The 25,149-nt window shown below is 46.1% G+C and overlaps 2 protein-coding genes across 6 annotated transcripts; one reads left to right on the forward strand and one right to left on the reverse strand.

The window, feature by feature from the left end:
* Positions 1-393: 393 nt before the first annotated feature.
* Positions 394-10,705, forward strand: skp2 (S-phase kinase-associated protein 2, E3 ubiquitin protein ligase). 2 transcript variants are annotated; one of them, XM_006627295.3, is made up of 10 exons: positions 394-519; positions 2,763-2,998; positions 3,380-3,491; positions 3,876-4,019; positions 5,114-5,248; positions 5,484-5,582; positions 6,175-6,305; positions 6,814-6,865; positions 7,664-7,771; positions 8,607-10,705. In XM_006627295.3, the coding sequence occupies exons 1-10, from the start codon at positions 506-508 to the stop codon at positions 8,818-8,820; spliced, it is 1,245 nt and encodes a 414-aa protein (XP_006627358.2). In that variant the 5' UTR covers positions 394-505; the 3' UTR covers positions 8,821-10,705. The 2 variants fall into 2 exon arrangements, with proteins under 2 accessions (XP_006627358.2, XP_015195750.2); XM_015340264.2 differs by lacking the exon at positions 394-519 and adding an exon at positions 950-1,060.
* Positions 10,706-11,589: 884 nt separating this feature from the next.
* Positions 11,590-25,147, reverse strand: nadk2 (NAD kinase 2, mitochondrial). 4 transcript variants are annotated; one of them, XM_015340384.2, is made up of 13 exons: positions 24,715-25,145; positions 24,209-24,446; positions 22,431-22,519; positions 21,309-21,397; positions 20,284-20,365; positions 19,888-19,971; positions 19,147-19,283; positions 18,478-18,565; positions 17,772-17,915; positions 16,828-16,883; positions 16,692-16,745; positions 16,027-16,150; positions 11,590-15,504 (listed from the first exon to the last, which is right to left on the reverse strand). In XM_015340384.2, the coding sequence occupies exons 2-13, from the start codon at positions 24,410-24,412 to the stop codon at positions 15,366-15,368; spliced, it is 1,290 nt and encodes a 429-aa protein (XP_015195870.2). In that variant the 5' UTR covers positions 24,413-24,446; positions 24,715-25,145; the 3' UTR covers positions 11,590-15,365. The 4 variants fall into 4 exon arrangements, with proteins under 4 accessions (XP_015195870.2, XP_015195871.2, XP_015195872.2 ...); XM_015340385.2 differs by having other exon boundaries at positions 17,772-17,867; positions 24,715-25,144; XM_015340386.2 differs by lacking the exon at positions 24,209-24,446 and having other exon boundaries at positions 24,715-25,147.
* Positions 25,148-25,149: the final 2 nt, after the last annotated feature.

Consider the following 25,149-nt stretch of genomic DNA (forward strand, 5'->3'; position numbering starts at 1 on the left):
AAATGTTTCTTAGTGAAATGTGCATTTGTTTATCTAAAAAAAACTATCACAAAGGACGACGTCAAAAAACATTAAATTATAACTTTTATTAGATAATGCATATAACACAGTGCATTAGATATATTCTATAACCTACTGTATAATATCATTATCCCAATATCATCTCAGGCTCACTATATTGATATTGGCTCACTATTGATATAATTATATCTATATCATCTCAGGCTCACTATGGGAGTCAAACAGCGAATTGCGCGAAGGCGTGAGCTACAGTTTGTGCAACACTGAGCGCAGAATGCGCAGCCAGACGTCACCTTGTTTTCGCAGCGTGCAGACGTGCGAAAACAACCAATCACGAGTCACTTCCTTCCTCGTTTTCCCAAAGCGCTCAGTATTACAAGCACGAAGGCGGGCAACCAAGCGGGAGGTTTAAAATTAATCCCGCTTGCTTGTGCGTGGAAACAATATTGAGAATTCTGATAAATCTGACGGACACAAAGGGAACATGTCTAAAGAAAGGTAAACGGGAGATCCTGGTTCCCTAGAAGGATTTTGCGTGTTCGTTTTGGGCAGCATATTATTAAGAAAGTAGACGTGGTGTGAGATGAGTGATGATTATGATTGCCTGAGACATGGGAAATAAACAGGACTGCTCAAGGCTAGAAGCTTATATGATATATACTGGTTGAATGTAAATCATTGCATGATATGCAGAAAATCTGCGTCGATGTAGTAAAACGAACGTGTTTTGCAGTACATGCTGCTTTGCCGATATGCCTGTCCAATTCAAGTTTGCGACGCAGTAGGGGTTACGGCTGCTGTTTTTCAAGTTGATTTCATATTGCACTCAAGTGAGCGGAGCATACACATTGATGGTCGATCGAAAACGGGATCTGTTTTTTTTTCTCCTGCCGGCATCACTGGGTCGCCGGCTCTTGGCAGCACTTTGCTTTACGGTCGTCGCGCAAGCGCGCGCTCTCAGCTTAGGGTGAGTCGGCCCGAACAAAAGACAAGTGAAAGAATGCAATTAATTCACAATACGCAATTGATGTGTTGCAAGGTAAAATGACATCTGTGTAATAAATGGTTGTTTATGCATGGGATTTGGGAAATAATTTTTTATATGTAGCAAGGCAATGTGGGGTAAGCGATGACGCTTTGTATTAGGGCGGGCTACACAGTACTATAAGTCACTGATGTTAATTAAAAATACCTTTTTATATGTACCTATATTTTTCATTTGCGAACATCGGTCCTACCATATATGCAATGACTAGGGACTCGTAGTTAGTGCCGAAGAGACGGTAAACCTAGGTCCTGACTGTGATCCCTTAGTACTGGTGAGAGTAGGGATGTTAGTTCTACTTAAATTACATTCCGGGTTTTTAGTTAATGTTTGATCTACCTGAAGTTCTGTTCTGAACTCGGCTTGCTGTGTTGTGAGGCGGCTGGCACGTGGTGGTAGCCGCATGTTCAGTGGTGGAGGAAGTGGGTCACATCCTGGATGTGAAGCGCTTTAGGATCCAGCGGGGTGAAAGGCGCTATATAATCAGAAGGAATGATTAGAACAATTATTGTTGCAATGCAAAAACAATTCTGAGTGTGTTTCATGGTGTACCCCGCGTAGTGCCTGTTGCTTGCTGACCCTGTATTGCATAAAACAGTTTCGAAAATGGATGGATGGTTGAAAGGTGTCAGCTGAATTAGATCAGAAAGTGGAAAATGCTGCAAGTACGTGGAAATCTATGAAATGTTGGCTTATCTGCATGTTGTGGATAGGTCTGGTTTTGTCATGTGGAGCTACATGAGTAGTGAAGGAGGTTTTGGTGTGTTTTAACAGTTGGTATGTTAGGTCTCCATTCCCAGCCCTTAAGAGCCCCAGTCTAGTTATTCTTATATGTCATACTTAATTGTCTGTTATTTAAAGATTGGGACCACTTCTTTAAGCATTGGAACAATTAAGCAAGTAATGTTCAAATAGAGGGAACACTGGTCCTGGAGGGCTGCAGAATATTGATTATTGTTCCAAATGATGTCTTAAAAACTCTTAATTGAACCCGTCTTACTGATCATGGTTCCTTTAGTAACAGATGATTTAAAGGCTGGATAAAAACACTGTAGACTTTTGCTCTTCAGGATCAGGGCTGGAGATCGCTGCAATAGGATGTTGTTAGTGAATATAACAGGCTTGCTAGTGGACTAAAATATGAATTTTCTCAAAACGCTTTGTACCAGTGGGTGAATGTTCATTATACATTTGAGCAAAGGTTCAGAATTCTGCCACAACATTCTGTAGGTACGTTTGTTGGCAAATATTGCGTGCTGGTGTGCGTTGGCGTATTTTGCCATTCGATTTATTGTTTTGAACTTTGGATCCGTAGCTCATTCCAGTTTTTTGCTGTGCACAGTGTGCACAGTAGTGCGCAAAAGTGAACAGTACCTAAAACCCACAGAAGCCTGCTGGCCGTGAGTCCTCTGTGTACTGTATTTTGTGGGCTGGCTGGAGGATGACAGATTTCGTTAGTCTGATGGTAGATGAAAATGTGGGTGGGATGTCCGTGTCCAGAGTCTAGATCGAGGTTTGACTGCTTCCACTCAAAGAGAGCATGGAAGAGAACGACACTGTTGACGACATCGCTTTGGGTGCTTGGGAATGCCATTATTGTACTCCTCAAAAGGCTTTTTCTTTCAACGTGTGATCCCGATTTAGATTTAAAAAAAATAGTTTCCTAGCTTGTTTTTCTCCCTCGTTGATGTTGCAGAAGACACCTCCAGGAGCTGCCTTCCATGAGTGGGAATCTGCCAGACTGGACACTGTCCACATCGCAGGGGGGGAAGAAGGGGGTCCAGTCGGATATGGACAATGAGAACACCCCTCAGGACCTCATTCACAGCTGGTCCCCTCCTCGCAAACAGCAGAGGATATGCCGGGGGAAGGAGAATGAAGAGGCCGTGTTTGTCTTGGCCAGGAGGCCTTGGAGGAAGAAGGAACAGACAGGTAGGGTTAGCGGGAAAGAGAAGGGGAGAGAATCTGGGCAGGTAGGGTCAGGGGTAGTGTCTGTGGGAGAGGGAAGAGGAGAGAAATTAGGCCACTCAGAATGACAGGCCTGTTTTTAGTTTTTCCTCACTGTGGTCTCTAGGTATCTTAAACGCCAAAAAGGAAGCAGGAAAAGAAAAAAAACTCATTTTGATGGATCCTACTTTGCATGATCCTTCTGTGGCTGGTGAAGGAACCTTGGTAGTGTTATCTCCCCTCCCTCGTCAGTCATTAGCAACTGGGAGTGGGAGGAATGGGACCTGGAATGCAAGCACGAAATGGCTACCTGGGAACTGGCTTTTCAGCTTCAGCAAGCTTAACCCCCCTTCTTTGCTCCGACAGGGTTCTCCTGGGACAGCCTGCCAGACGAGCTCCTGCTGGGAATATTTCACAGCCTCCCTCTGCGGGACCTGCTGCGGGCCTCCCGCGTGTGCAAGCGCTGGCATCGCCTGGCGTAAGTCCTGCTCTGCTCGAACCCGGGACCAAGGGCTCCAGGAGTACGGGGGTGGGGGGGCTGCATGACACTGGGGTCTCTCCACTGCGTGGGGGTGTTGGACTTATTCGCCAGAATGCCATGGGGTTTTCCGGGGGTTCACTGCAGCACATCATCCCGGATTATCTTTGCTGATCCAGTCACTACCCTTGAAGTGTTACCCTTGAAGCTTTAAAAGACGCGCTTGGTGAGAGGTACAGTCTCAGTGAAACCTTCTCAGACCTCGACAGAAGCGTTTGATCTTCCCAGTTACTGAAATAATAACAGAATGGTGAAATGCGGGATGAGAATTAATGGGAACCAGAGGCCAATGATCGGCTAAGGTATCGGCTGTGTTCCTTTCAGGTTTGACGAGTCTCTGTGGTTCAGTGTGGACCTGGAGGGCAAGGCCCAGCTGGACCGCGCACTCAGCCAGGTTCTGACCACGGGAGCGGTAGCCCTGCGCTGTCCACGGACCTTCATAGGACAGCCCTCGTTTCCTGACACAAAGTGAGTCGGACCCACTCTCTCCCTGGCCCTGCCGCTGCAGTACCCCAGCACAGGCTTCCGCGTTCCCCACGTACCCCTGCTGGAGGACGCAGTTCTTTAAACGTGTGAGGCATGCAGCTGTGTGTCTGCTTTTGGTAAATGCCTGCCTCTGTCCCCCAGTCTCTGCCAAGCTGATGGATGTTTTTCAGGGTAGGGGTTTTGACTGTAGAACCTTAGGGTGTCCTTCTGTCTGCTTCCTGATTTGCTTAATGAGATTTTTCAGTTCTGTGGAGCTCCCAACAAAAAAGCCGAGGAGTCCAGTCTAGCTACAGTGTAACGGTTTGCTTGCGCAAATCTACGAATTCATATGTTGCTGTGCTCCAGGTGGCAGTGTCAAACAATTATAACTAAAAAAAAACGCATTTCAAACCTACTTCTTATTACAGTACTCTATCTTTTACTGTAGTGTATCAGTAAACCATAAAATTGTAGTGTCTTTTTTATATTAAAATTTAGTGACCATTTTTCTTTCAAATCTGTGAAGCTGATTCTTTGATTTAAACATTGTGTATTCTAGACATTTTTCACTTGAGGGACACTTTTTTTGAAATCTTAACAGAAACACACAGTTTGCTGAGGTTGCTGTAGTCTTTACCGTTGTGTACTGATGATAAGAGAATGTGCTAATGCGTCTGTATTAAAACCATTCACACCATTCGGTTTCTTTAAAACATCTGTAAACTATTATACTTTTTCATTATAAAATTAAGTATACTTTTTTCCTGTAAAGTGCTTTGAGAATCTGTAAAATAATGGTTATTAATATTGCTCTATTGCTTTTAAAATCTAGGTGTATTTTTGACCATGTGCAGAAATATTTTGCCCCGTACTTGTGCTTTATTTAACATGCTTCGCTTTGGAGATTTATTTTACTGACACTTTTATCCAGAACAACTTACATTTTCACCCCTCTGCTGTGTACTGCTGGGTATTTTACTGGAGCAGCTCAAAGGGACAGCAGTGTCTCAGCTGGGATTCGAGTCGTGACCTCTAACCTCTGCTCCACACTGCTGGCTCACGCTTGCTGGACGGTGTCTCTTGTGTGGTCTTTGCAGGCCCCTGCGTGTCCAGCACTTGGACTTGTCCAACTGCACAGTGAGCAGCGCTGCGCTGGAAGAAATCCTGAGGCGCTGCTGTCGGCTCCAGAACCTGAGTTTGGAAGGGCTGGGTCTCTCTGATCACATCCTTCAGTGAGTGCGTTTGGGATTGTAACGAATTACAGCCTGCAAGACCCAGCAAGGAATTTGTTTTTTCGTCTTGTCCATCCCCCACACCTAAGTGTGGGCCTGTTTGTGTATAATGGAGTTTATTATGTGTATATATGTGTATAATGTTACCCTAAAGAACCTGTGGAGTTTGGAAGAAGTGACAATTAACTGAAATGCCCAAATGTGCCCGAGTCATTTTGCTCCCCCTTTCCTGCAGATCGTTATCCCAGAACCCGGAGCTGGTGCGGCTGAACATGTCCGGCTGCTCGGCATTCTCGAGCCAGGCCCTGGGAGAGGTGCTTGAAGGCTGCACAAGGTGAGACCGTCTGGGACTCGGCAGGTACAAAATGATGTTCGCTCTCGGGAAGGGAAGCCCAAACTAGACCTCAACCTGGTTCCACTATCATTCAGTGGGCTGAGGGCGCAGGCCCCCCCGATGTAAGATTCAAACTCTCAAATCTGTGGGTTAAGGATGCAATCCCAGTTTTAAATTCAAACCCTCCATTCTGTGGGTTGAGGATGCAATATCAGTGTCGGATTTGAACCCTCAAATCTGTGGGTTAAGGGGGCAAACCTGGCATTGGATTCAAATCCTGGTTCATGTAAGGTGTCGAATTTGAACCCTCAACTCGGTGGTTCAAGGACACCTTGAAAAGGATTGTCGGTTTTGAACTCTCAAATCTTTTTGGGAGTTCAGAGCCTTACCTTTTAACTCAAGGACAGTTGCTTGTGTTTTTTCATTTATAATTATGTGACATTTTCTAATGCAGTGTCAGAGTGTTTAATGTGATATTGCCTTGTCAATTCTTCCAGGAATTGGCTCAAGCTCATTTCTCCGAATTACCCGAGCCCTATGGTTTTCCCACTAACACTAAGAACTGCTTGTTATGTGCTTGTTGTACGTGCAGGCTTGAAGAGCTGAATGCCTCCTGGTGTCCTGACTTCAGCAATGAGCACATAAAAACCTTGGTCACCGCAATCCCTGCCAGCGTCACACGACTGAACCTCAGTGGTTACAGGCACAACTTGCAAATGGACGGTAAGCAGTGAGTGAAAATGGGCAGAAGAACCCAAAACAGGATTACAAGCGAGAGGAGGCCATTCAGAAGCTAATTGATCCGAGGAAGATCTCATCCATTTGTTTCTTGAAAGAATCTAGGGTATCGACTTCAGTGACATGACTGGTCATCTTGTTCCACACCCCCACCGCCATTTATGCAAAGAAGCTCCTCCTGTTCTCAGTTCTGGAAGTTACACTTCCATGTACGTTTAAACTGTGCCTTCTGGTCTGTGTTTCTGGCCCTGTGCTCCTGCTAGAATCTCGTGAGCCAAAAGGTTGTTTCTTCCTTACTATTTCTGCACAGACTTTAGTGACAAAACTCCCTGCTTTGGATTTCTGGAATCTATGACTTTACTTTAACTTGGCCACTAAGTTGGTTCATGAACCTTTTGTTTCCTCAACATTAATAACTGAAGTATACAAAGAGCTGAGCTTCACTGTTTGTCACGTCTCCTGACTTGCAGACTCTTTGCTTTTGTTCCGCTAGATGTGAAAGTCCTGCTGGGAAGGTGTCCGAACCTCACGGACCTGGACCTGAGGTGAGAGCTCAGCTGTACGGCGATGGCAGGTGTCACCTCAGCCTCCCGTTTTTGGGCTGACCTGTCTGCTGAATCTCTTGCTTAGCGTCACAGGGCTGATTGTATTGTGGAAGCTGGAAATGAGGAAAGTCCCAGTTCTTTCCCATCCATGCCTCCTTTAGAAAGGATCAATAAAGGGAGGGTGACAGCATTATGAATCTTTTGCTTCACTTAAAAGAGAGACCAAACCTGTTTATGTAATCCAGGAATGTTCTGCAGCGTGTGGTCGTCCTCAGTCGCTTTCCAGGGGTTACCAGATACGAGGGATACTTGTCACCTCTGTAGTCCGCGCAGGAGATGTGTTCTCGTAGCACTTCGGGGAGATTTTAATGATTTGAAACTGGTGATAACTGATGTGCAGTGTCAACAGGGGCGGAGGGGGGGTCCTTAACGGGGAGGGTCTCTTGAAAACGGTTCCTCGGGCCGCAGCTGATTGAAACCCACCACCGCTCCACACAAACATCATGAGCGCCGATCCCTGGGCGCAAACCCATGTCTCCAGCGCAACACAACAGGGAACCAGCCGAGTGAGTTAAAGGAGACCTCCTTTAGCTGAGGAGCTCCTTTGGCTGAGGTCCCTGCTACGCGCAGGGAAGGGCGATGATGTCACCGTGCCCAAACCAGCTCCGCTACACAAGCAGGGTGGGAGCCACAGCAGGCCGGTGGCAGGCCTCGGGCGGGTCGCTCCTGGGGTCACAGGGATAGTCTCCTTCTTTCCCCTTCATGCCGCTGACGCAGCTGCCTGTCCTTCCCTTCCAGCGACAGCGTCCTGCTGACGCCCGACGTCTTCCAGTATTTCCAGCAGCTCCCAGCTCTCCAGCACCTGGCGCTGAGCCGCTGCTATCAGATCCACCCGGCTGCGCTGGTGTGAGTACCTGCCTCTGGCGCGAGCCCTGTCCGCACCGCGCCGCAGGCCTTTCAGCTCGTCCTCTTAGTGCAGGACAGCTTGGGTTGTTCTTGTGTCTGTAAGTGTCGCACAAGGAGGCAGACTGGGATTTAAAGCTAAAGAGAAGTCCAGCACATCCACTGCGTGCTGCTTTTGACACACACAGCAGATAAATTTGGCGTGTGTGTAATAGCGGGGCCGCCCAGCTGTGGGGGTTGATCTTGAAGTCCCAGTATTCTGTGCTGCTGCTATATTCTGCTCTGTGAATTAGGTGCTTCTGCCTCCCACTGAGGCCGTCCGATTCGGAGAGCTATTAAACATGCATCTTCATGATTGTTGAGATGGCCAGCTTTTTACTTTTGCCCCGAATCTTGAGTTTTGATGAGAGGATGTAGCCATATCAACTGAATTAAACATTATGGGAGAAATGTTCATCTCTTCCAAAGGTGAAGCTATTCCCAGTCACACCCTTATCGCCGAACGGTACTGTAGCTCCAGGCAGCCTGTGATCCAGTACACCAGGGCAGTCCTTTTAAACACGTGGCTGCTCAAAAGCCAAATTGCCATTTAACCTAGAACAGTGCATTTATTATCTGCAACTTAAACCGAATTTAACAGTCAGTATTTAAATAGCAGTACAGATGCCACAGTAACTGAAGGCATTTTGATTCAAGGAGTCAAAAGAAACTTGCGCGTTTCCTCACGCAATGCACTGTTAAAACCGATAGTCTACAGTACCTGTTGAAAACGCCCTCGCGGTTGTACTTGTTTCTCCCTGACCGTGCCCTTCCCTGCCCTGCCCGTCTCCTTCCGCAGCGAGCTGGAGAAGTTCCCTGGCTTGAAGACCCTGGAGGTGTTCGGCATCGTGCAGGACGCCTACCTGCCCATCCTGAAGAAGGGCCTCCCACACATCAAGGTCAACAGCTGCTGCTTCACCGCCATCAGCCGGCCCACCCCGGCGGGCAGGAGGGACCGGGCCCTGTGGGGTCTCCGCTGCCAGCTGGCCTACAGGCAGCCACCAGGCCTGTAGGGGCAAAGACTGCAGTTCCCGGCGACCGGAGGAGGAGCGAGCGTCCGTGGTGGGCAGGGACCCGAGACCGACTCCCAGAGTAAACTGGGGTGCATCCTTCTTTCTCACCGGAGAAGTGCCACGTTCGTCTCTTTCAAACGTTCCCCCTGCCCGTGGGGTAGACCAGTGATGCCCAGCTCCAGCCCCTGACTACCTGAGTAGAGAAATCCTGTACCCTTTTGGTTCCTGATGTAAATGCTTGAAGTGGTGAGATCAGTCTCATTTGCCCCGATGTTTGTACAGCTGACACATTGTCCCACGTTGTCCCAGACTGCAAGCATGGAAAGCCTCAGGCAGACACCTTGGAATGTGGACGGGCAAGTTGGATTTTGATGTTTTTCCTTTTTATTTTATGCAGGACCATCAGGATTACATATGGAAGCGCAAATGGAAAATGAATATATTTTAGTATTCCGAAAAAAGATGTGCTGCCCTTAGTAAAAGGAAACAAGTAGGCTTATCTAGTGTTTTAATGTGGATTAGATATAATTAAGATGTGTTCTTTTAACTAAGTCCCCTTTAGAGATCTGTGCAGTGTTTTTTATACAGGATTGGTTGAATGTGCATCAGCCAGAAATGCAGCTCAGCCTTTCCCCAATTTTATCCATTTTTCAGCAATAAACTCCCTTTAACTGTGGCCGATGTTGCAGTTCATTGTTTTCCATGCAGCAGTGCCATGGCCAGTCTGAAGAAGAGTGAATCCCAACACTAGGCTGTCTCTCCTCAGCAGGGCAAAAGGCTGTATTTTGCAAGTATTTGTAGTACTTGCAAAATATACTGTTTTAAGAATTTTCTCAACCTCCGTAAGTGCGCATTAATTAAGAGAGCTCTTGTTCATTATTTTGACAGACAAAAATACTTCCTGAAGTGTTTGGTTCAGAAATGTCTGGGGTGGCCTTCTGTATCAATACCAGAAACTAAAATTATTTTAAAAATTCAGCCACCATTTAAAAAAAACAATTTAATGCACAATAATGTGATTGCAAATGATGAGGAAAAGAAATTCTGTCTGTCCTTATGTATCTCATGAGCAGGATTGGGGAGCCCTGTGTAAAAGCAAGATTGTGAGTTAAAAAAAAACCTGCAACAGGCATACACTACTCCAGTCCTGGAAGGTCATATAGTCTGCTGTTATTAATTTCACTAATTGCTTATGGTTATTGCATTAAGTAAACCAATTAATCATTTTTTCCCAGTTCAGTAGGTGTTCAAGATTTAAAGAGAGCTGTACATTTTCATTTGCAGCATAGTTTCTTAAAACGTCTTACAAAAATCACTGTTCCCACCCTCTTGTGTTTTGATGCTGCGTTTGAAGTGCTGGAGATATCAAGTTGAGCTGTGCCCTGGAACCCTTTCCCAGACTAGGTTGGTGTTAGCTGCCATGCCAAGAAAAGCTGTTGGCTGTGCCGGTTCATGGGGAGGGTCGTGCAGAGGTCATTTCTTTAACAACCAGGTTGGCAGAGTTGACCCTGTTTCCACAGCAGTCCCAGCTGAAATGTTTAGATTTGGTCCGTTTTTGCGTTCACACTGTTAAAAACATTTCTGAAAAAATAAGCCTTTTTGTCAAACCTGCAGTACAACATCCGTGCTGCCCCAAGGCAGGAGATGCCTTAAAGTGCACGCTTGTGTCCTGAGAAGGATAGATGTAGTACATGGTCAAGTTTTACTCTGTTCTACCAACCCTTAGACATTTTAACCCAAAGAACAAGGTGTACAGCTTTTCTTTTAAAACCAACTTAGATTAACAGTTACATTTGTCATTCGTTTTCTTAAAGACACGCAGTATTTGTGTGGTTCTACTTCTACCATTTTAAATTTGTATTGTAAATAAAATAATTTAAATGTTTTTAATGCATTTGTGAGATTCTGTACCAGACAGAGAAAGGTTTGGTTGCACACCTAAGTGCACAAGGTTGTAACCCTGGTCCCAGAGAACTTCAGTCGCTGGTTCTCATGCTAGTTGAGCATCTGAATGGCTTCATTAGATCAATTAATTGCTCAACTAGGCAGAGTTTAAGATCTTTTAAAGTTGCCACGAATGTAGCATTCCAGGCCCAGTTTTCCTGTCCTGTCAGACTAGGTGCTTTAACAAGATGCCTAGACAGCCCTACGTCCAGATTCAAGTCCTGGTGTGCAGGCATGCTCTTAAACCAAGAGAGGTGTGTGCGAGTGATCAGTACAATAGCACTTTCTGTGAGCTGGGCCAGTCTCTTGAGCTCTGAGACCATGCTGGGTCACTGGTGTGGAATTCCTGCCTCAGAGGGAGGAGTGCCACCTACTGGTCCACCAAAAGCAGTCCTGGCAGGAAACCGATAATCCTCTGCTAAACCTTTTGAAACACCAGATGCACCCAGTCTTATTTAAACTTGCTTGGAGGTGTCCCAGGAAGCCGTAGAGGCCAATGAGAAATCAGACGGCCCTGCATGACTTAACCCACCCTACTGTCAGTAATGGGGTCCTAGTCAGATAGTGATATGACCCGGGCTCGAACCCCAGATTGCAGAACTCAACGTGTACTAGGGTGAACTCCTTTATAGTTGATCCAGTTTGGGCGGACCTCACAAAGACCTTCCAATGCTCATTGTAGGTGCTAAATGAGCTTCAACTGAAGACGGGAGGAGGGAGGAGGTCAGCACCCAAGCCCTCCTCACTGTTTGGGAAACATTTTTTTGCAATGCGGAACCAGAAAACCTTGACTCAGATTCATGAACAAATACCAATCAACACAAGTTCACTTAAATGCATATTTAATATTCTGTAAAACCCCAAATGTTGACCGACACAGGAGCAGCACATTTGAGAAAGCAGTGCAGTGTCTGTCTCTCAACAATCTGGATCAGCGCACTAGTTACACTCCAGGGTTTTTAACACAAAAATCTACCAAGGGTCCTACTTGTATCGCTGTCCCAATTTTAAACTGGAAAAACGCATGTTTTAAGTACATGGTTTCTTCAGATGGAAGGTATAGTGTGTCCCCTTTAAAAGTGGCCCATGAGGATAAGACACAGAAAGAAACGGGTACAATACACCGCCACCCTTAGTCAACAGCCCCGGGGCTACAGACTGTCCCAATCCCCTCATGACCAGTGAAAGAGAAGAGCAACAAGAGGCACTTTCAAGTGCAACAAGTGGCCTGCGTGTCCAGACACTGGAGTTGTGTTGTACACAAAGCGTGTTGCCCTCTGAACCCACAATGGGGTTCAACATGGGTACAACACAGCCCTGCTGCCCATTCATCATCATGTGCTCTCACAGCACCTCAATGGCTGATCAGCATTTGATAAGGACAATTAAGTAAAATCTTCTAACACCACCACAGGTGCAGTAACTATGAGCTGTGAAACAGTTTATGTACACGGGACACCGGAGACAAGAAGAAGCCCCCTGTAAACAGCTCTTTGCGACTGTTAAAAAAGCCGTGGCTTGAACCTAAACCTACCGATCAATCATTCACCATTTGGCACCCTACAAGCTCTACTTTCTAGTATAATTACCAATTTAATTGGACTGGTGGCGACGGACCCTGTAATGGACTGGCATATGTCCAGTGTATGCCCTGCCTTGTGCCCGTTGATTGCTGGGAAAGGCTCCAGCTTCCCTGTCACCCTGAATTGGATAAAGTGGATTGAAAATGAATGGATGGATTGTGGCGACTGGGGGAAAGAAACCCTACTGGTTTTAGCTAACAGTGCTCTGGTGCTCCTCACCTCACCTCAGTGGGCTTGTCTTGAACTGCAGACGGGAGATTTCACAGGATGAGCTGTTTGGAATGCCCCATGATAACCATTGGGAAAGGGACAAAAAAAAGATTAGCTGAGGACTGTGCATCACTTTTCACAAAAGCAAACAGCCTGAACCTAATTTCAAGCAGCTGATGATAGGATGTTAGAAAAAATACAATCATCCACATACCCTGGCCTATTTAAAAAAAGCAAAGGAGGGCAGGTGAACATCAGTTTTTCCTGTGCGCTTTGGAAACCGATGAGCGGTCAGTAATCCTAGTCTGAACAAGACTCGCCAAATGGTTTGCATTTCAGCTGGGATTTCAATACTTGAGAATGGCAAAGTTTAAGTTTACGTATTTAGCAAAAAGCAACAGTTGCTTTTTTGATGGATCATAATTCGGGTATAACAGTTTCTAAAGCACAAAACTGCCTGTACTGCACCTAGTGCCAGTTTGGCCCTTGTCCCGGTCTCACAACAAAGAAGGCAATAGATTTAATACTTCTTCTTTGTGCTCTTACTGGGCTAATAAGCAGAATATTCACCGTTCTTTTTTCAACTTTACAGGAACATTAAGATTTTAAATAAAACAACAGCCTTTGAAATAATCTGTCACATAGAACTAGACTGAACCTATTAGTTTAGGGAGACCAGGGAACCACTGTATCAGGGAATGGTTCACCTGCCGCGATTTAAAATGGCTGTCCTAAGAAACGACGAAGGAATTCCTTTTTAACTAGAAGTTTTTAAGAAGGAATTCTTGGTGAATCTTATCACACACTCACCGTCACCTAATATTTCAGAACTCTCTTTGGCCTATAACTTTAAAAAAAGAAAATACTGACAATTATCATACAATATAAACCCAGTAAAGCTAGTTCTAAGAGTGACCTGGCAAGTTCTCACAAGATCCTGCAGACCTAACGGAATACTGCTTCATTACTACACATCTTGTTCCCCTCTGAATTCTCACGGTTACTCCAGTTACTCATGGCATGAGGAGGAAGGAAGGATTAAAACGGGTTTTCAGTACAGCCCTCCTGTAATGGCCCTGCGAGGGAAAACAAATGTCTCCATACAAAAATGGGATGGATCTGAGCCCGCAGTTCCTGAAATCAAGCCACACCCTGCCTCCAGTCTGGGTGTCCCTACTGGAAGGTCACCTACAGCAGACGCACTGTGGATCAGGTCCTCCCTGTGCTTCACAGGGGTTAGTGCTTGAGGGCATGAAAATGCAGCAGCAGCAACAGCAATCTACTCCCTGTGTGTCCCCTTCTCTCACTCTGTAGAAGTCTTTCTACCTCCATTTTGGTAACAATTCACCACGGAATTGCCCACAAACCCAATTCCCCTGCTGCAAGAGAAGGTGGAGACTGCAAGTAGGGCCTTTCTTCCAAACTACCTGCAATATTAAAACCGAGTTTGACTGTAAAAACGCCAGAGAAATCCCCTGTTCATCTTATATTAAAATACATAAAAATGTTGACTTGCCCGTGCTAAAAAGACAGGAAATCTGAGGTGCTGCTTAACGGAGTCGGAAGGTATGCTGGTCAAGCAGAAAAATCCAAATCTTTTTTCCAGACCCGTCATGCCTCACCGAGATCTCACCACTTGGGTTTACAGTCTGTGGCACTTAAGACTCTGAAATTAGCTGCACTGTCTCAGACACCCGCAAAGACTGCTGCCAATGCTCTGAATGTGAAATACTCTACAATTCGACTCACCTAGACAGGGCTAAATTAATGTGGCACGGTCACAGTAGTGCAGATATTCTGGCAAGCTAAATTAGTTGATATTCGGAATCTTTTGCATTAATTCTGATGCCTACAAAGATAACGAGGCTTGTTTGCATACGGTACACATTCAGGCAAAAGCCCAAATCCATTTTTCTTTTTCAGATTCTGTTAGAAGCGTGTTCAAACCATTATTCAGGCAGAATTAGAATGAAACAGATCAACTGGCTCCCGACTGGACAAGGCAGTGAGCAGTGAGCAGTGTTAGTCAAGAGAAGGAGAGGAGAGGTTCAGTCAGCCTGTGAAAGAGGAAGCAGTACCATCAGCTGAGAAACTGGGAGAAAAGAGCAGCTTCAGCTGTAAAGGGCCTCCAGAAATCAGGAGCCTGGTTCAGACTTTGCCAAAGCAGACTTTGGCATTGTCCTTTCTCCTTTTTGTTGGGCTTGAAGGGGAGAATAAAGATGTAGAAGAAAAACAAAACTCAAGAGAAGTGACTGTGGACAACCCTGAGACAGAAAGCAGCAATGTTAAATTGCAGGAATAAATTTCAAGCTTATAGAGAAGCCGGCCTGGAACTAATACAGGACACGGTAACATGAATAAACACCTACCTAGAGGTGGATAAGGAGTTGAAACGCAAGAAAAAGGGAATCCGTTACGCCTCAGTCTCCTCTTTCTGCCTGAAGAACCGTTTGAACACATCTGGTGGAAAATATACACTATACTGTATATATAAAAGGAGCACGAGTTTCCCCCCCCCCGATAGGTGCTACAGAGAAAAATTGGTTCGCAACAATCCAAAAAGTGAGTGAAAAATAAATGTAGCACCGTCTGAATCGCAGATGTTAAACCTCCTCTGCACTCAGCTACCTCAGCCTACGCCTCGCTTCAAATAGCAAAAAAACGATCCCATCTGCCCACAGCACCGAGCGAGAAGTAACGGTCAGTCTAGTGCGCAGGGAAGAGGGGAGGCCCCCCGACCCCCTTTCTTCTCGAGTCGGCCTCCTGGTGGCAGTGTGAGGGCTCCCATCGCCCTGCGGCCCCCAGCCCTCAGTCCCGCAGCACGACGGTCCGCAGCGCGTCGTCCGCGTCCATGCTGATGGTGGCGATCGCCCCGTCGTTGAACTCGAAAGACGTGCCGCCGTCCACCACCATGCAGGCGTCCCAGCAGCGGGAGCGCACGCACACCCTGCGCGTGAGCAACGGGGGGGAGAGAGAGAGAGAGAGAGAGGGCGCGTCGCATCGGCTCACAGACCACTCCGACGTGTTTTATCTAGAGCCTCTCCAGAAAAAACACCCTCAAGAGAGAAAGACAGAAGCATATCTTCCCTGTAACAGGCAGCTCTTGACGAGGTACCTACAGGTTTAAATAAAGTCATTTATCACATTTTTCCCCAAACCTGACGAAAAATGGACTGAGAAGTCGGCAGATTATCGGGGAGTGCCTCTGAACTGTACACTTGAGACTTGGGAGGTGCCAAAATATCCAGTCTTAGGTAAGAAGATTTTAGAGTCAAGTCTGAGCTCCTGGATCCCTGAACATTGAGCCAGCTCTGACATTCTGGCTGAGGAACCCAATTCAGGCTCAACAAAGCAGTTACACAACCATGAAACACAGTTCCGGCCCGACTGCGGGCAGCACTTTTCAGGACACACGCAGCAGGCAGGGGCCGGCGGGGCAGCGGCCCAGCGAGAACGCAGACACACTTACTTCGTAGTGAAACCGCGCTGGCGGCTGCTGGAGAAGACCCTGTTCACGATGGGCTCCCGCACGCTGAAGAACAGCCTGCTCTCCTCCGGGCTGAAGGTCAGGGACTCATTGTACTCACTGGTCACTGCAGGAGTGCAAGCACATTCATCAACACTGCCAGTGCACAACGGACCCTCAACATCGCACTGCAGCACGGACTCAAACGCGCTCTAGATTTGGGAATGTTGAGGCGTGTGCAGGTTTGTGTCACATCCTTTTCGTTTAGCTGCTTTGATAGATTCCAGCCCCAGAAAACCAAAGCGCACATGGCTTGTTTTTGCCTTCTCAATACATAATTAAATATTCCTCAAAGCCTTCTACAGCAGGCATTTCAAATCTAAACCAGCAGTGAGAATGTAAGGACAAGCAGAAACCAGATAAAGTAACAGTAAGAATAACTATTATTTTTAGTAATTTTAGATTATTTCCTGATATGGATTTCTCTTGGATTCACAAATAAATCTGAAGCCACGCTGTCAAGACCCATATGCTGGGATCCTTCAACTGAGAGGCTGACTTTCTGTACAAGGAAATGGACAGTAGTCTGCTCTCATCTTCCTGCTGGTGAACATAAAGCAAAATACTTAACATTGCCCGCTTTCATCTATCCAAGTCTGTAAACTTACCCTTTTCAATGAAGTTCCGATTTAAAGGAATGTCAAGCCCAATCTGCGTCTTACCTAAATCCAAAATAAGATATTAATTGGTCAAACTCTCAGGAGTGCAGTGCATTCTTTTACAAGATGTGTGCTCTTCGCTTACCGATTTTCAGTACGTCTTCCACAGCTTGTGTGACCAGCTTGTTAATGTTGTAGGACCTACACGGAAAAAATAGTAGCAAACTGACACAGCAAATTTCCTTTCGAAGGGACACAAACACAACAGGCTGCAGAGGTCCTGAAAGAACTGTGAGCAATAAGATGCATCACAATTTCTTTAGCATCTACAGATTTTACAAGTATGCAATAAGCAATTAAAATTCAATGCACGACTAGTTATCACCTTTAAAGCACGCCATTAACTACACAGTGAGAATAAGCAACCATAAATAAAGTGAGGAGCATTGTGGCGCCCTGTTAGGATTCAGAACCCATAACTGGTGCTCACCCAATATTTTACTGACACCCCTTCTTTTTCCACAAGAGATTGAAATTAGACTGGTGAGAAAGGGTGTTCTGTGTACCACACATGCAGGAACAGTACTAATCACAAGGTCTGACAGATTAACAAATATTATGTACCAATACAGGTGAGCGGCAGCGCAGTTTTTAATTGATTTCGCAGTTCCCCTAGGCAGAACACGGCCTGAGACCCATTAACACTTAAACTGAGAACCACGCGCAGTGCCGTCTGCATTCACCCAGCCACACACCACCTCTTTTTATAGCACACAGGGAAACAAACGATAAAAACAATTCTCGAATCTTTTGCCTGCTTTTTAAAATTGACCAAATACAGCTACAGCAGCAACTGCAGATTAGTCAGGAATGGCTAACTCTCTACTTGATATCATCAGGATGATGGTGCTTTAACGTCAAATGGCCTCTAAACTGCTTCACTTGACCGAATCTCCTGCTCGTGTGGTCAAAATGAGCGTTTAGAAACTGCTGATCCAGCACTGGGGCTGGCCACCCCGGCGATACAGGGAGACTTTAAGCACTTTGCCACAAGAGCAGACGCAGCTGTGGCCGAGACGGTCTGTGTACCATGCTTTGGAGCCCGTTCCTGTGCACACGTTGAGACCAGAGCTCTTCTGCTTCTCCCAGGGCCCGTCGTCCACAGAGATCTCGTAGTATGAGGCCCTATGAAGCGAGAATGGGAGACGCGTGTTGAAGGATTTAAAGCGCGCCCTGCACAAGACAAAAAGTGCATATCAGGCAGGCAGGGCAGGGGGGAGGAAACCAGCAAAATAGGGGGTTAAAACAACTAAAAAACAATTTAGTCTGCAATCTGAAACCAAATGATACACTACCAGAAACAGCCTACATTGCTAAATATACAGTTTCTTCACCTTAAAGAAACTTAAAAAGCCTGATCACAGAGTCTGAATAAATTGGGAAGAAAATGTACAGCCTCCCATATCTTGACAGCACTCTGGACGACCAGTGCCACAAACTGCTTCCCCCATTTATCAAAAAGGTGCAGCAAAAGGTAGATTTAATTAATTCTACAATGCAACAACCTTAAGGCAAAATTTCTTCCCCCCCCTCTCAAAGGGAAAATCAATGCATAAATCCAAATGGGTATTTCTAGCTTCGAGTTCAGCGTGTGACAGTGTGTGATTATATACTGTATACGAGTACAACCAATCGACACCAGCTACACTCTTCAGGCAGAAACTCGGGAGTAAGATTTCAGTATGTTGATTACGTTCACAAATACACATGACAGCACAGCCTTCTGCTTTTGTACCTTGAAGACAAAGACTCGCCAATGAAGACCTCATTGAGTCCTCTGACAGGGAGAAGATGTGGACCTGATTTACTCTCAGGCTCTTCATCTGCAATGTCAGACAAAACATGCTATAACGATAGGCTGTATTTGTTATAGATTTCAAGTTCTTCTTGACTCTTAAAATTGTGAATGCATTCAGATCCCATGCTCCAGTCTGCCGATAGAACCTTGGTCAAATTGCACCACTGCACTTATACGATTATTTATATACAGTATGAGCTTATAGGATGAATTTGGTGCAGGGAGATGTTACAGCACTGTTGTACAGCAGTTGGAGCAGTACTGAATTTGGCGCAGTGAGATGTTACAGCACTGTTGTACAGCAGTTGGAGCAGTACTGAATTTGGCCCCGTGAGATGTTACAGCACTGTTGTACAGCAGTTGGAGCAGTACTGCATTTGGCCCGGTGAGATGTTACAATACTGTTGTACAGCAGTTGGAGCAGTACTGAATTTTGCGCAATGAGCTGTTACAGCACTGTTATACACCAGTTGGAGCAGTACTGAATTTGGCCCGGTGAGATGTTACAGCACTGTTGTACAGCAGTTGGAGCAGTACTGAATTTGGCCCGGTGAGATGTTACAGCACTGTTGTACAGCAGTTGGAGCAGTACTGAATTTGGCGTACAGAGGCTGGAGCCGGCGCTGGTCCGGTGAGCCTTGTTGTGCTGTTCCAGACTCAGCTGCTGCTCGTGCAGGTCCACTGGGGTGGGGTTGATTCCGGTCCCCTCCAGGTAGATCCGGATCCTCTGACGCCACTGCCACCTGCGGAGAGCCATGATTAAGCTGTAAGAACAATTCCTAGGTATTCCCACTTCTTAACACCTACTGGAGTACCAGGAGAAATACTGATTAACTGGAAAAAACTGAACAGAGTACAGCTGTTGTGAGCGCTCTACATGAGATTCATCTCTTCGTGAACAAGTAGCAGTCAGGTTAACCTCTAAAACAGGCTTTCACATAGAGAGTCAGGCCATACCACTGAAAGCTATTCGCAGGTGAGGCAAAGGACAGGGAATATCAGCTTGCACTAAATTTGTTTTTAACATTTTAAGTGATGCACAATGGTTCAAAGCGGGCTTCCTGGGGGGTAAAGTCACTTTGAAGGTCCACTTGTCTCAACTTAACAGCCTTAATCAGATTGTTGACATCATTTACAAAAACTGAACCAAGTAGAACCGGACATATTAAGCAAGCCCAGAAAAGCAATTAACTACAAGGAGGTGTACCTTGATGTGAAGACGGGTTTCAGAGAATCTAAAATCCTGATAAATGAAATGAAGTAAGGATGCAGAGAGCAGACAGAATCTATATCTCCCTTCTTTAACTCTCATCCCTCACTGTGAGGGAGCAAGAGAAGGCTGCTGACCTGAATTCACCAAGCTTCAGCTTCTGAAGTGCTTCTGGGAAAGAGTGAGTGTAGCGCACAGGCAAGCACAAATGTCCCTCTGACCTGCAACAGAAAATACCTGCATACAGTATACACACTTTGTTCATTTGCTGTTACTCAACCACACCAGACTAGGCTGGAAAGCATATCAGCATGACTTTGTTTATACATATCTAAGAACCCAAGCATTTTTTTTTAATGTTAAAAACAAATCCTATTTCATACTCTTCAAAAGCTCTCCAGAAAAAGAAAGCCCGGCTGATTGATAATTGATTAGGACATGGGCAGTTTCCTGACTCTCCAGACATCTACTGCAGAGCATTTCAGACATTTTTGTCATGCCAGCCCATTCCTCAGAGTGGAAGAAAAACTTACCTTTCGGGGTCAGTGTTCACTCCCAACACTGGCTTGTGCTTGTCCAGGACTTTACTGGCCACCAGCAGCATGGTGCCATCTCCTGTCAGGGAAGTGGAATGTGGTCAGCGTAGCCTGACAGACAGATTTTCATCCTACACTGAGCCTGATGAGCAAGTGGAGAAACTCTCAAGACATTCCCATGTATACACCAAGACGAGTTACTGAAGCTATCGGAGTGCTTGTTCGAGGGTACAACAGCAGCGTCTCACTAACTTGATTATTAAGCACGAACCCCCAACCCCCTAGTCTTGAGCCCTAAGCACTATTGCACACCTGCTGTCCTCATATAGGGTGACCCTGTATAGCTCTGTAGAGGGACAACCTGGAGCAACACGAATTACCGCTTCATGTTCATCGGGCTCCCCCGAACGAGCGCAACGGGTTTGTCTCCACCCATGTGTCATGTTCGATTATTAACCCCCAAACCATTTTCCACCTGGAGACACCGCCTCCACAAGGCCTCTCAGCAAGCCATGAAAACGTGCAGATGGATCACGTTCACACACGGCAGGAAGGAAAACTGAATGAGGTTCCAGCAACACAAATACTTACCTGCTTTAACCACAACACCCGTTTAAAAGCTGGGAGAAATTATTTTAAAAAGCTGCAGCAGTACAAAGCGTAACTTCACATTAACCTTTTTTTGAAAAATTGAGAAGGCAGGGACAGGGGCATCGCATTTATAAATGCCAGCAGAGGTCGCCCTCTTTCTAGAGCGTCTGTAACTCGAAGGCCCAGCTCGGACACAAGCGGTTCTGACTGACACGGTCCCGGCCCACATTCTGCTTTAACCTCGACAGGCCTGGCTTGTAAGTCCAGTCCACTGGACCGTGGGAAGATCCGACATGATCTCACAGGGGTTCCTGGAAATACTCTGCTTGCAGGTGCCAAAGTAAGCCCCTGAGTAAAGCAGGAGTAAAGTAAGCCTGATCTGCTCCAAGCCCTCCTAACCGTGAAAAGGGAAGGCTGCAACAACGACTCACCCCCGGCGGATACGATGGCGTCTGCCCATCGGACCGTCTCTTCGTCATACTCCCTCCTCTTCACCACCCGCACCTCCATCCCCTCTTTCCTGCGCCACCCAGGGAAACAAAAATAGCATTCGCTGGATCTAGGGGTTTGAACCCGCAGCACTGCCAAAAATCCCATCCCAATTTGGACATGCAAAGGAGCAGGGAGCCACCGATTTCAAAGAGGGGCATATCTGTCTCCCAGTTCACAAGTCACCATGAAAAACGGGAACTGAGAGAGACAGAGAGACAGAGAGACAGAGAGACAGAGAGACAGAGAGACAGAGAGACAGAGAGACAGAGAGACAGAGAGACAGAGAGACATGCCGCACACCACAGCTGTGCAGGAAGCAAGCACCCAGTTCAGCTGCTGCTCAGGCAGGATCACAGCAGTCCCAACGGTTTTTACCTTGTGAATGACTAGTGGAAAATTCATGAGGGGTAATGTATTTTCTTCAATAAAAGAAACAGGGCCCCTTCGTAAAAGTTATCAATTGTTTAAGTGTTTCACAAAGTCTTATGTTCAATTTAAGACTGGCTGTATTCTACAAACAAAATTCAATGCCTAGGAAATCAGAAGCATAACACCATGATCCAAGAGAAAGAGCTCTAGAGCAAACACCTCACACTGGGCTAGACCACAACACCTCATCACTGGGCTAGAGAACAGCATGTGCTTCCAATGTGTTTTCACCCATCTGCCTTCAGACAATCAGCTTTCTCGAGTGCTTTTGAAACTTTTTGACTGTGCACGCAGTGTGCAAAACACCGCAATGGCTGAACGGGTTATGAGTCGTGACATAATAATGAAGGAAGTAACAATCACAGAACATCAAATCGAATCTGTGTGAGATGCGACACAAGACAAAAAGAAAAATAGTATACAAATTCATCTTGTTCCTCCTTTTAACAAACTGAGCGTATTTCACCTGCCCAAAATAAACTCGTGTATCTCAATACCCATCGTCCTTTTGTTCCACTGCAGGAGAAAGGTAACGAAGGGCAGTCGCTATCCTGATCCTGGATTCTGCGCTACTACACCGGTACAACTCCTGATCGCGCCCTCCCTCCAGCCTCTTCCTGACCCCCTCTTACCGCAGGCTGTCCACAACGTGCTGCACGTTCCGGGTGTGGATGTTGTGTCGCTCCAGCAGCCCGGAGTAGCTGGAGCCCTTCATAGCCAGCTACACAGAAGGAAAAGAGAGAGCAAGACGGAAACATGACCTTGAATGTTCTGCTTTAAACATGCTGGAGAAAATGGGCAGTAACAAAAAAAAGCTAAATCAGCAATATGGCTACCCACAAGTAAATCGGAAACAGGCAGTTCAAGGTTTAAGGTGCTTAGGTTTCAAGATGCATGAAAGGATTGAGGGTCAAATAGAGAAGCTACTAAAAAAAGTTATAGAAAAAAGCAATATTGTACACGCTGCCGTGACGGAGCTTTTGAGAAAAGAAACACCAATCTTTTCTTTTACAGGCTCTCCACTGTTTTGGTTCATCTGATTCATCAGGAGAGCAGACAAGCACTCCCAAACTAAAAAGGATCCACATCCCAGCACCGCGCTGCGTCATCAACTCTTGATTAGAAACTCTTCGCTGTACGCGCTTTGCCACTTTAGTTCTTCAGACGCATATCTTTCTCAGCAACTTGTTCAAACTGACATTCTCCTCCCCCTGGGATTTGACTGTAGCTGATGGAGGAAAGATACGGAGAAATCCTCCAGGATAGCAGACCTCAGGGGCTTAAGTTAACAAATTTCCCTGAAGCAACAGTGATCTCAATTTGCAAACATCTCCATTAAACTGTCTCTGCTCGGTTAAGGCGTTTGCTGAGGGTGTGTTTCAGACTGCATAGCCAAAAGGGCGTTGAAACCCCAAATAAATTGGCCAGATTATCTTCTCTGCTGTGTGCTACCAGAAGACCTCAGGCGTGCACCTACAGCTCGTTAGTTAAAGCAGTGATTTTTATTACTGGCCATTTAAAGCAGAACCATGTGACATCACAAAGTGCACTGCCACTCCAACATCAGAAAACACAGGTATTAATGACACAAAGATTCTCCTGGTTTAATGCACAAGGGTGTTTACAATGGTGCAACACAGAATCTGTAAAAACAATTCTATTGTATTTAGCGAACATGCAACGCAGGCAGTTCTCTAACTAGAGCGTAATTTATAATAAGCCCCTACTACAGTGACAAAAGGGCCTGGCACACAGGGAAAAGGCCCATAGAAAATGCTACATTCTATATTTCCTTGAACACGACATCTTGGTGGAAAGGTTTCCCATGAATCTGAACACACTTCTGTCAGAACGGAGTCATAAACTGGACTCCTGGAGGGCCCACCTACACAAATTTCTTATTTGTTCCAACTAAGCTCTCGGGCGTACAGTTGATCCAATTAACTGTGTAACTACAATACTTCTTATCACACTCAAGTGTTTTCCAAGTAACATTTTGAGCAGCCAACTGTAAAAGGCCTTATGGCAAATCCTATATACATCTAAGTAAATGATAAAGTTAATTGTTTAATAGACTGCTCAGGATAACAACAGAAACCAGAAGAGAGAGTTGTCCCATCCTGGTCCTGGAGGCCAGATGTATCTGCTGGTTTCCTCGGTCTCTTTAAAGCAGCTGCAGGTGTGAGTCTGGGAGAAGCAGGTAAATTGGGCCAATTAAGTCAGCAGAACTCATTTCATTCCAGCCCATTAAGAGCTGAGCTAAAATTAAGAGCTGCACACAAGCCAACCCTTCAGCGCCCGGACATGGGCCAATACCTGAAATAGAAACTGAGAATAAAAGTAGCTGGAGTAAGGAAACGACTCATAATTTGTATTTTCTCCCTTTTTTCCTTTTCCTCGTCACGCATACCAAGTGTTTCAGATCCTCTTCGGAGAGCCCAGCGCACCGGTACCTCTGCTGTTCAAACTCGTATCTCGTCGTCTTGGTCACGACGGCCACTTTGGCTGGCGTGAACCCCGCACTTCCGTGAGAAGCCCCGCAAAACACGCCGCGGACACACGAGACCGTAGGCTTCACGCCGAAGAGAAAGCCCAGCAGCTTGCGGTAACTCATACTCGGGAGCCCGTTCGCCTGGCCCGCCTATTTTCTGGGGGTAAAAAATAAGATTATGAGTACCCAGATTACAGGTGCGAGTGCGACTTCGGTTTGACAAACCAGCTTTTTTACACTGTTCTTTAGATTTGTTTATGCTGCGATATCACGGACACCGAGAACTAGGCAACCGCCCTACCCCACATGCACACCACATCAGCTCCGTATCTCCAATAAAGACACCTAAGCTCTTCTGTATTTAAATAGGAGGCCCTGAACAATAAAAAAACAACAACAGCTGAGAATTAAGACAACATTCAGACCTTGTGTAGCTTCGGAAACCAGTTGTCACCGCGAGATCGGGTCATCGGCTTGTCCACGGCGCCCGCAGCCCCGCTCGGCAGAGGCAGGCGGCCCCGACCCGCTGAAGCACACGTCCGCCCGGGTGCTGGTATGGCTAGTATTAGTGCTTATTAATACTACTACACCGCTGCAGTTATCACAAGGGCGGTCATGCTGGATGACTTGTGCAACTACTAGCACATACGGGACAAGTGGCAGGCGTATTATCTTCTCCAAATCGGCAAAAGCTTTCAAAACAAACAAACAAAAACTCCTTCTCGTTTTCCACTAAATAAGTACTTTCCGTAAAGTACTCCGCAATTTTTTACTTCCTCTCATAACAGGAGGAGGCGGAGAGGAGAATGAGCAAATCCTCCAGCGAACCCAGTACACACGCTCCCACAGACGCAGCCCTC

The sequence above is a fragment of the Lepisosteus oculatus genome, chromosome 3 (genome assembly GCF_040954835.1).
Source record: "Lepisosteus oculatus isolate fLepOcu1 chromosome 3, fLepOcu1.hap2, whole genome shotgun sequence".
NCBI classification, from domain to species: Eukaryota; Metazoa; Chordata; class Actinopteri; order Semionotiformes; family Lepisosteidae; genus Lepisosteus; species Lepisosteus oculatus.

Excerpts from the sequence above, each read along its gene's own strand:
- skp2 (XM_006627295.3), top strand. Across the intron at positions 4,020-5,113 it reads CCCTCGTTTCCTGACACAAA|GCCCCTGCGTGTCCAGCACT; the intron begins GTGAGTCGGACC and ends TGGTCTTTGCAG. Across the intron at positions 7,772-8,606 it reads ATCCACCCGGCTGCGCTGGT|CGAGCTGGAGAAGTTCCCTG; the intron begins GTGAGTACCTGC and ends CTCCTTCCGCAG.
- nadk2 (XM_015340384.2), bottom strand. The coding sequence starts at position 24,412 with ATGAGTTACCGCAAGCTGCTGGGCTTTCTCTTCGGCGTGAAGCCTACG. Across the intron at positions 21,398-22,430 it reads CACGTTGTGGACAGCCTGCG|GAAAGAGGGGATGGAGGTGC; the intron begins GTAAGAGGGGGT and ends TGGGTGGCGCAG. Across the intron at positions 19,972-20,283 it reads GTGAACACTGACCCCGAAAG|GTCAGAGGGACATTTGTGCT; the intron begins GTAAGTTTTTCT and ends TTTCTGTTGCAG.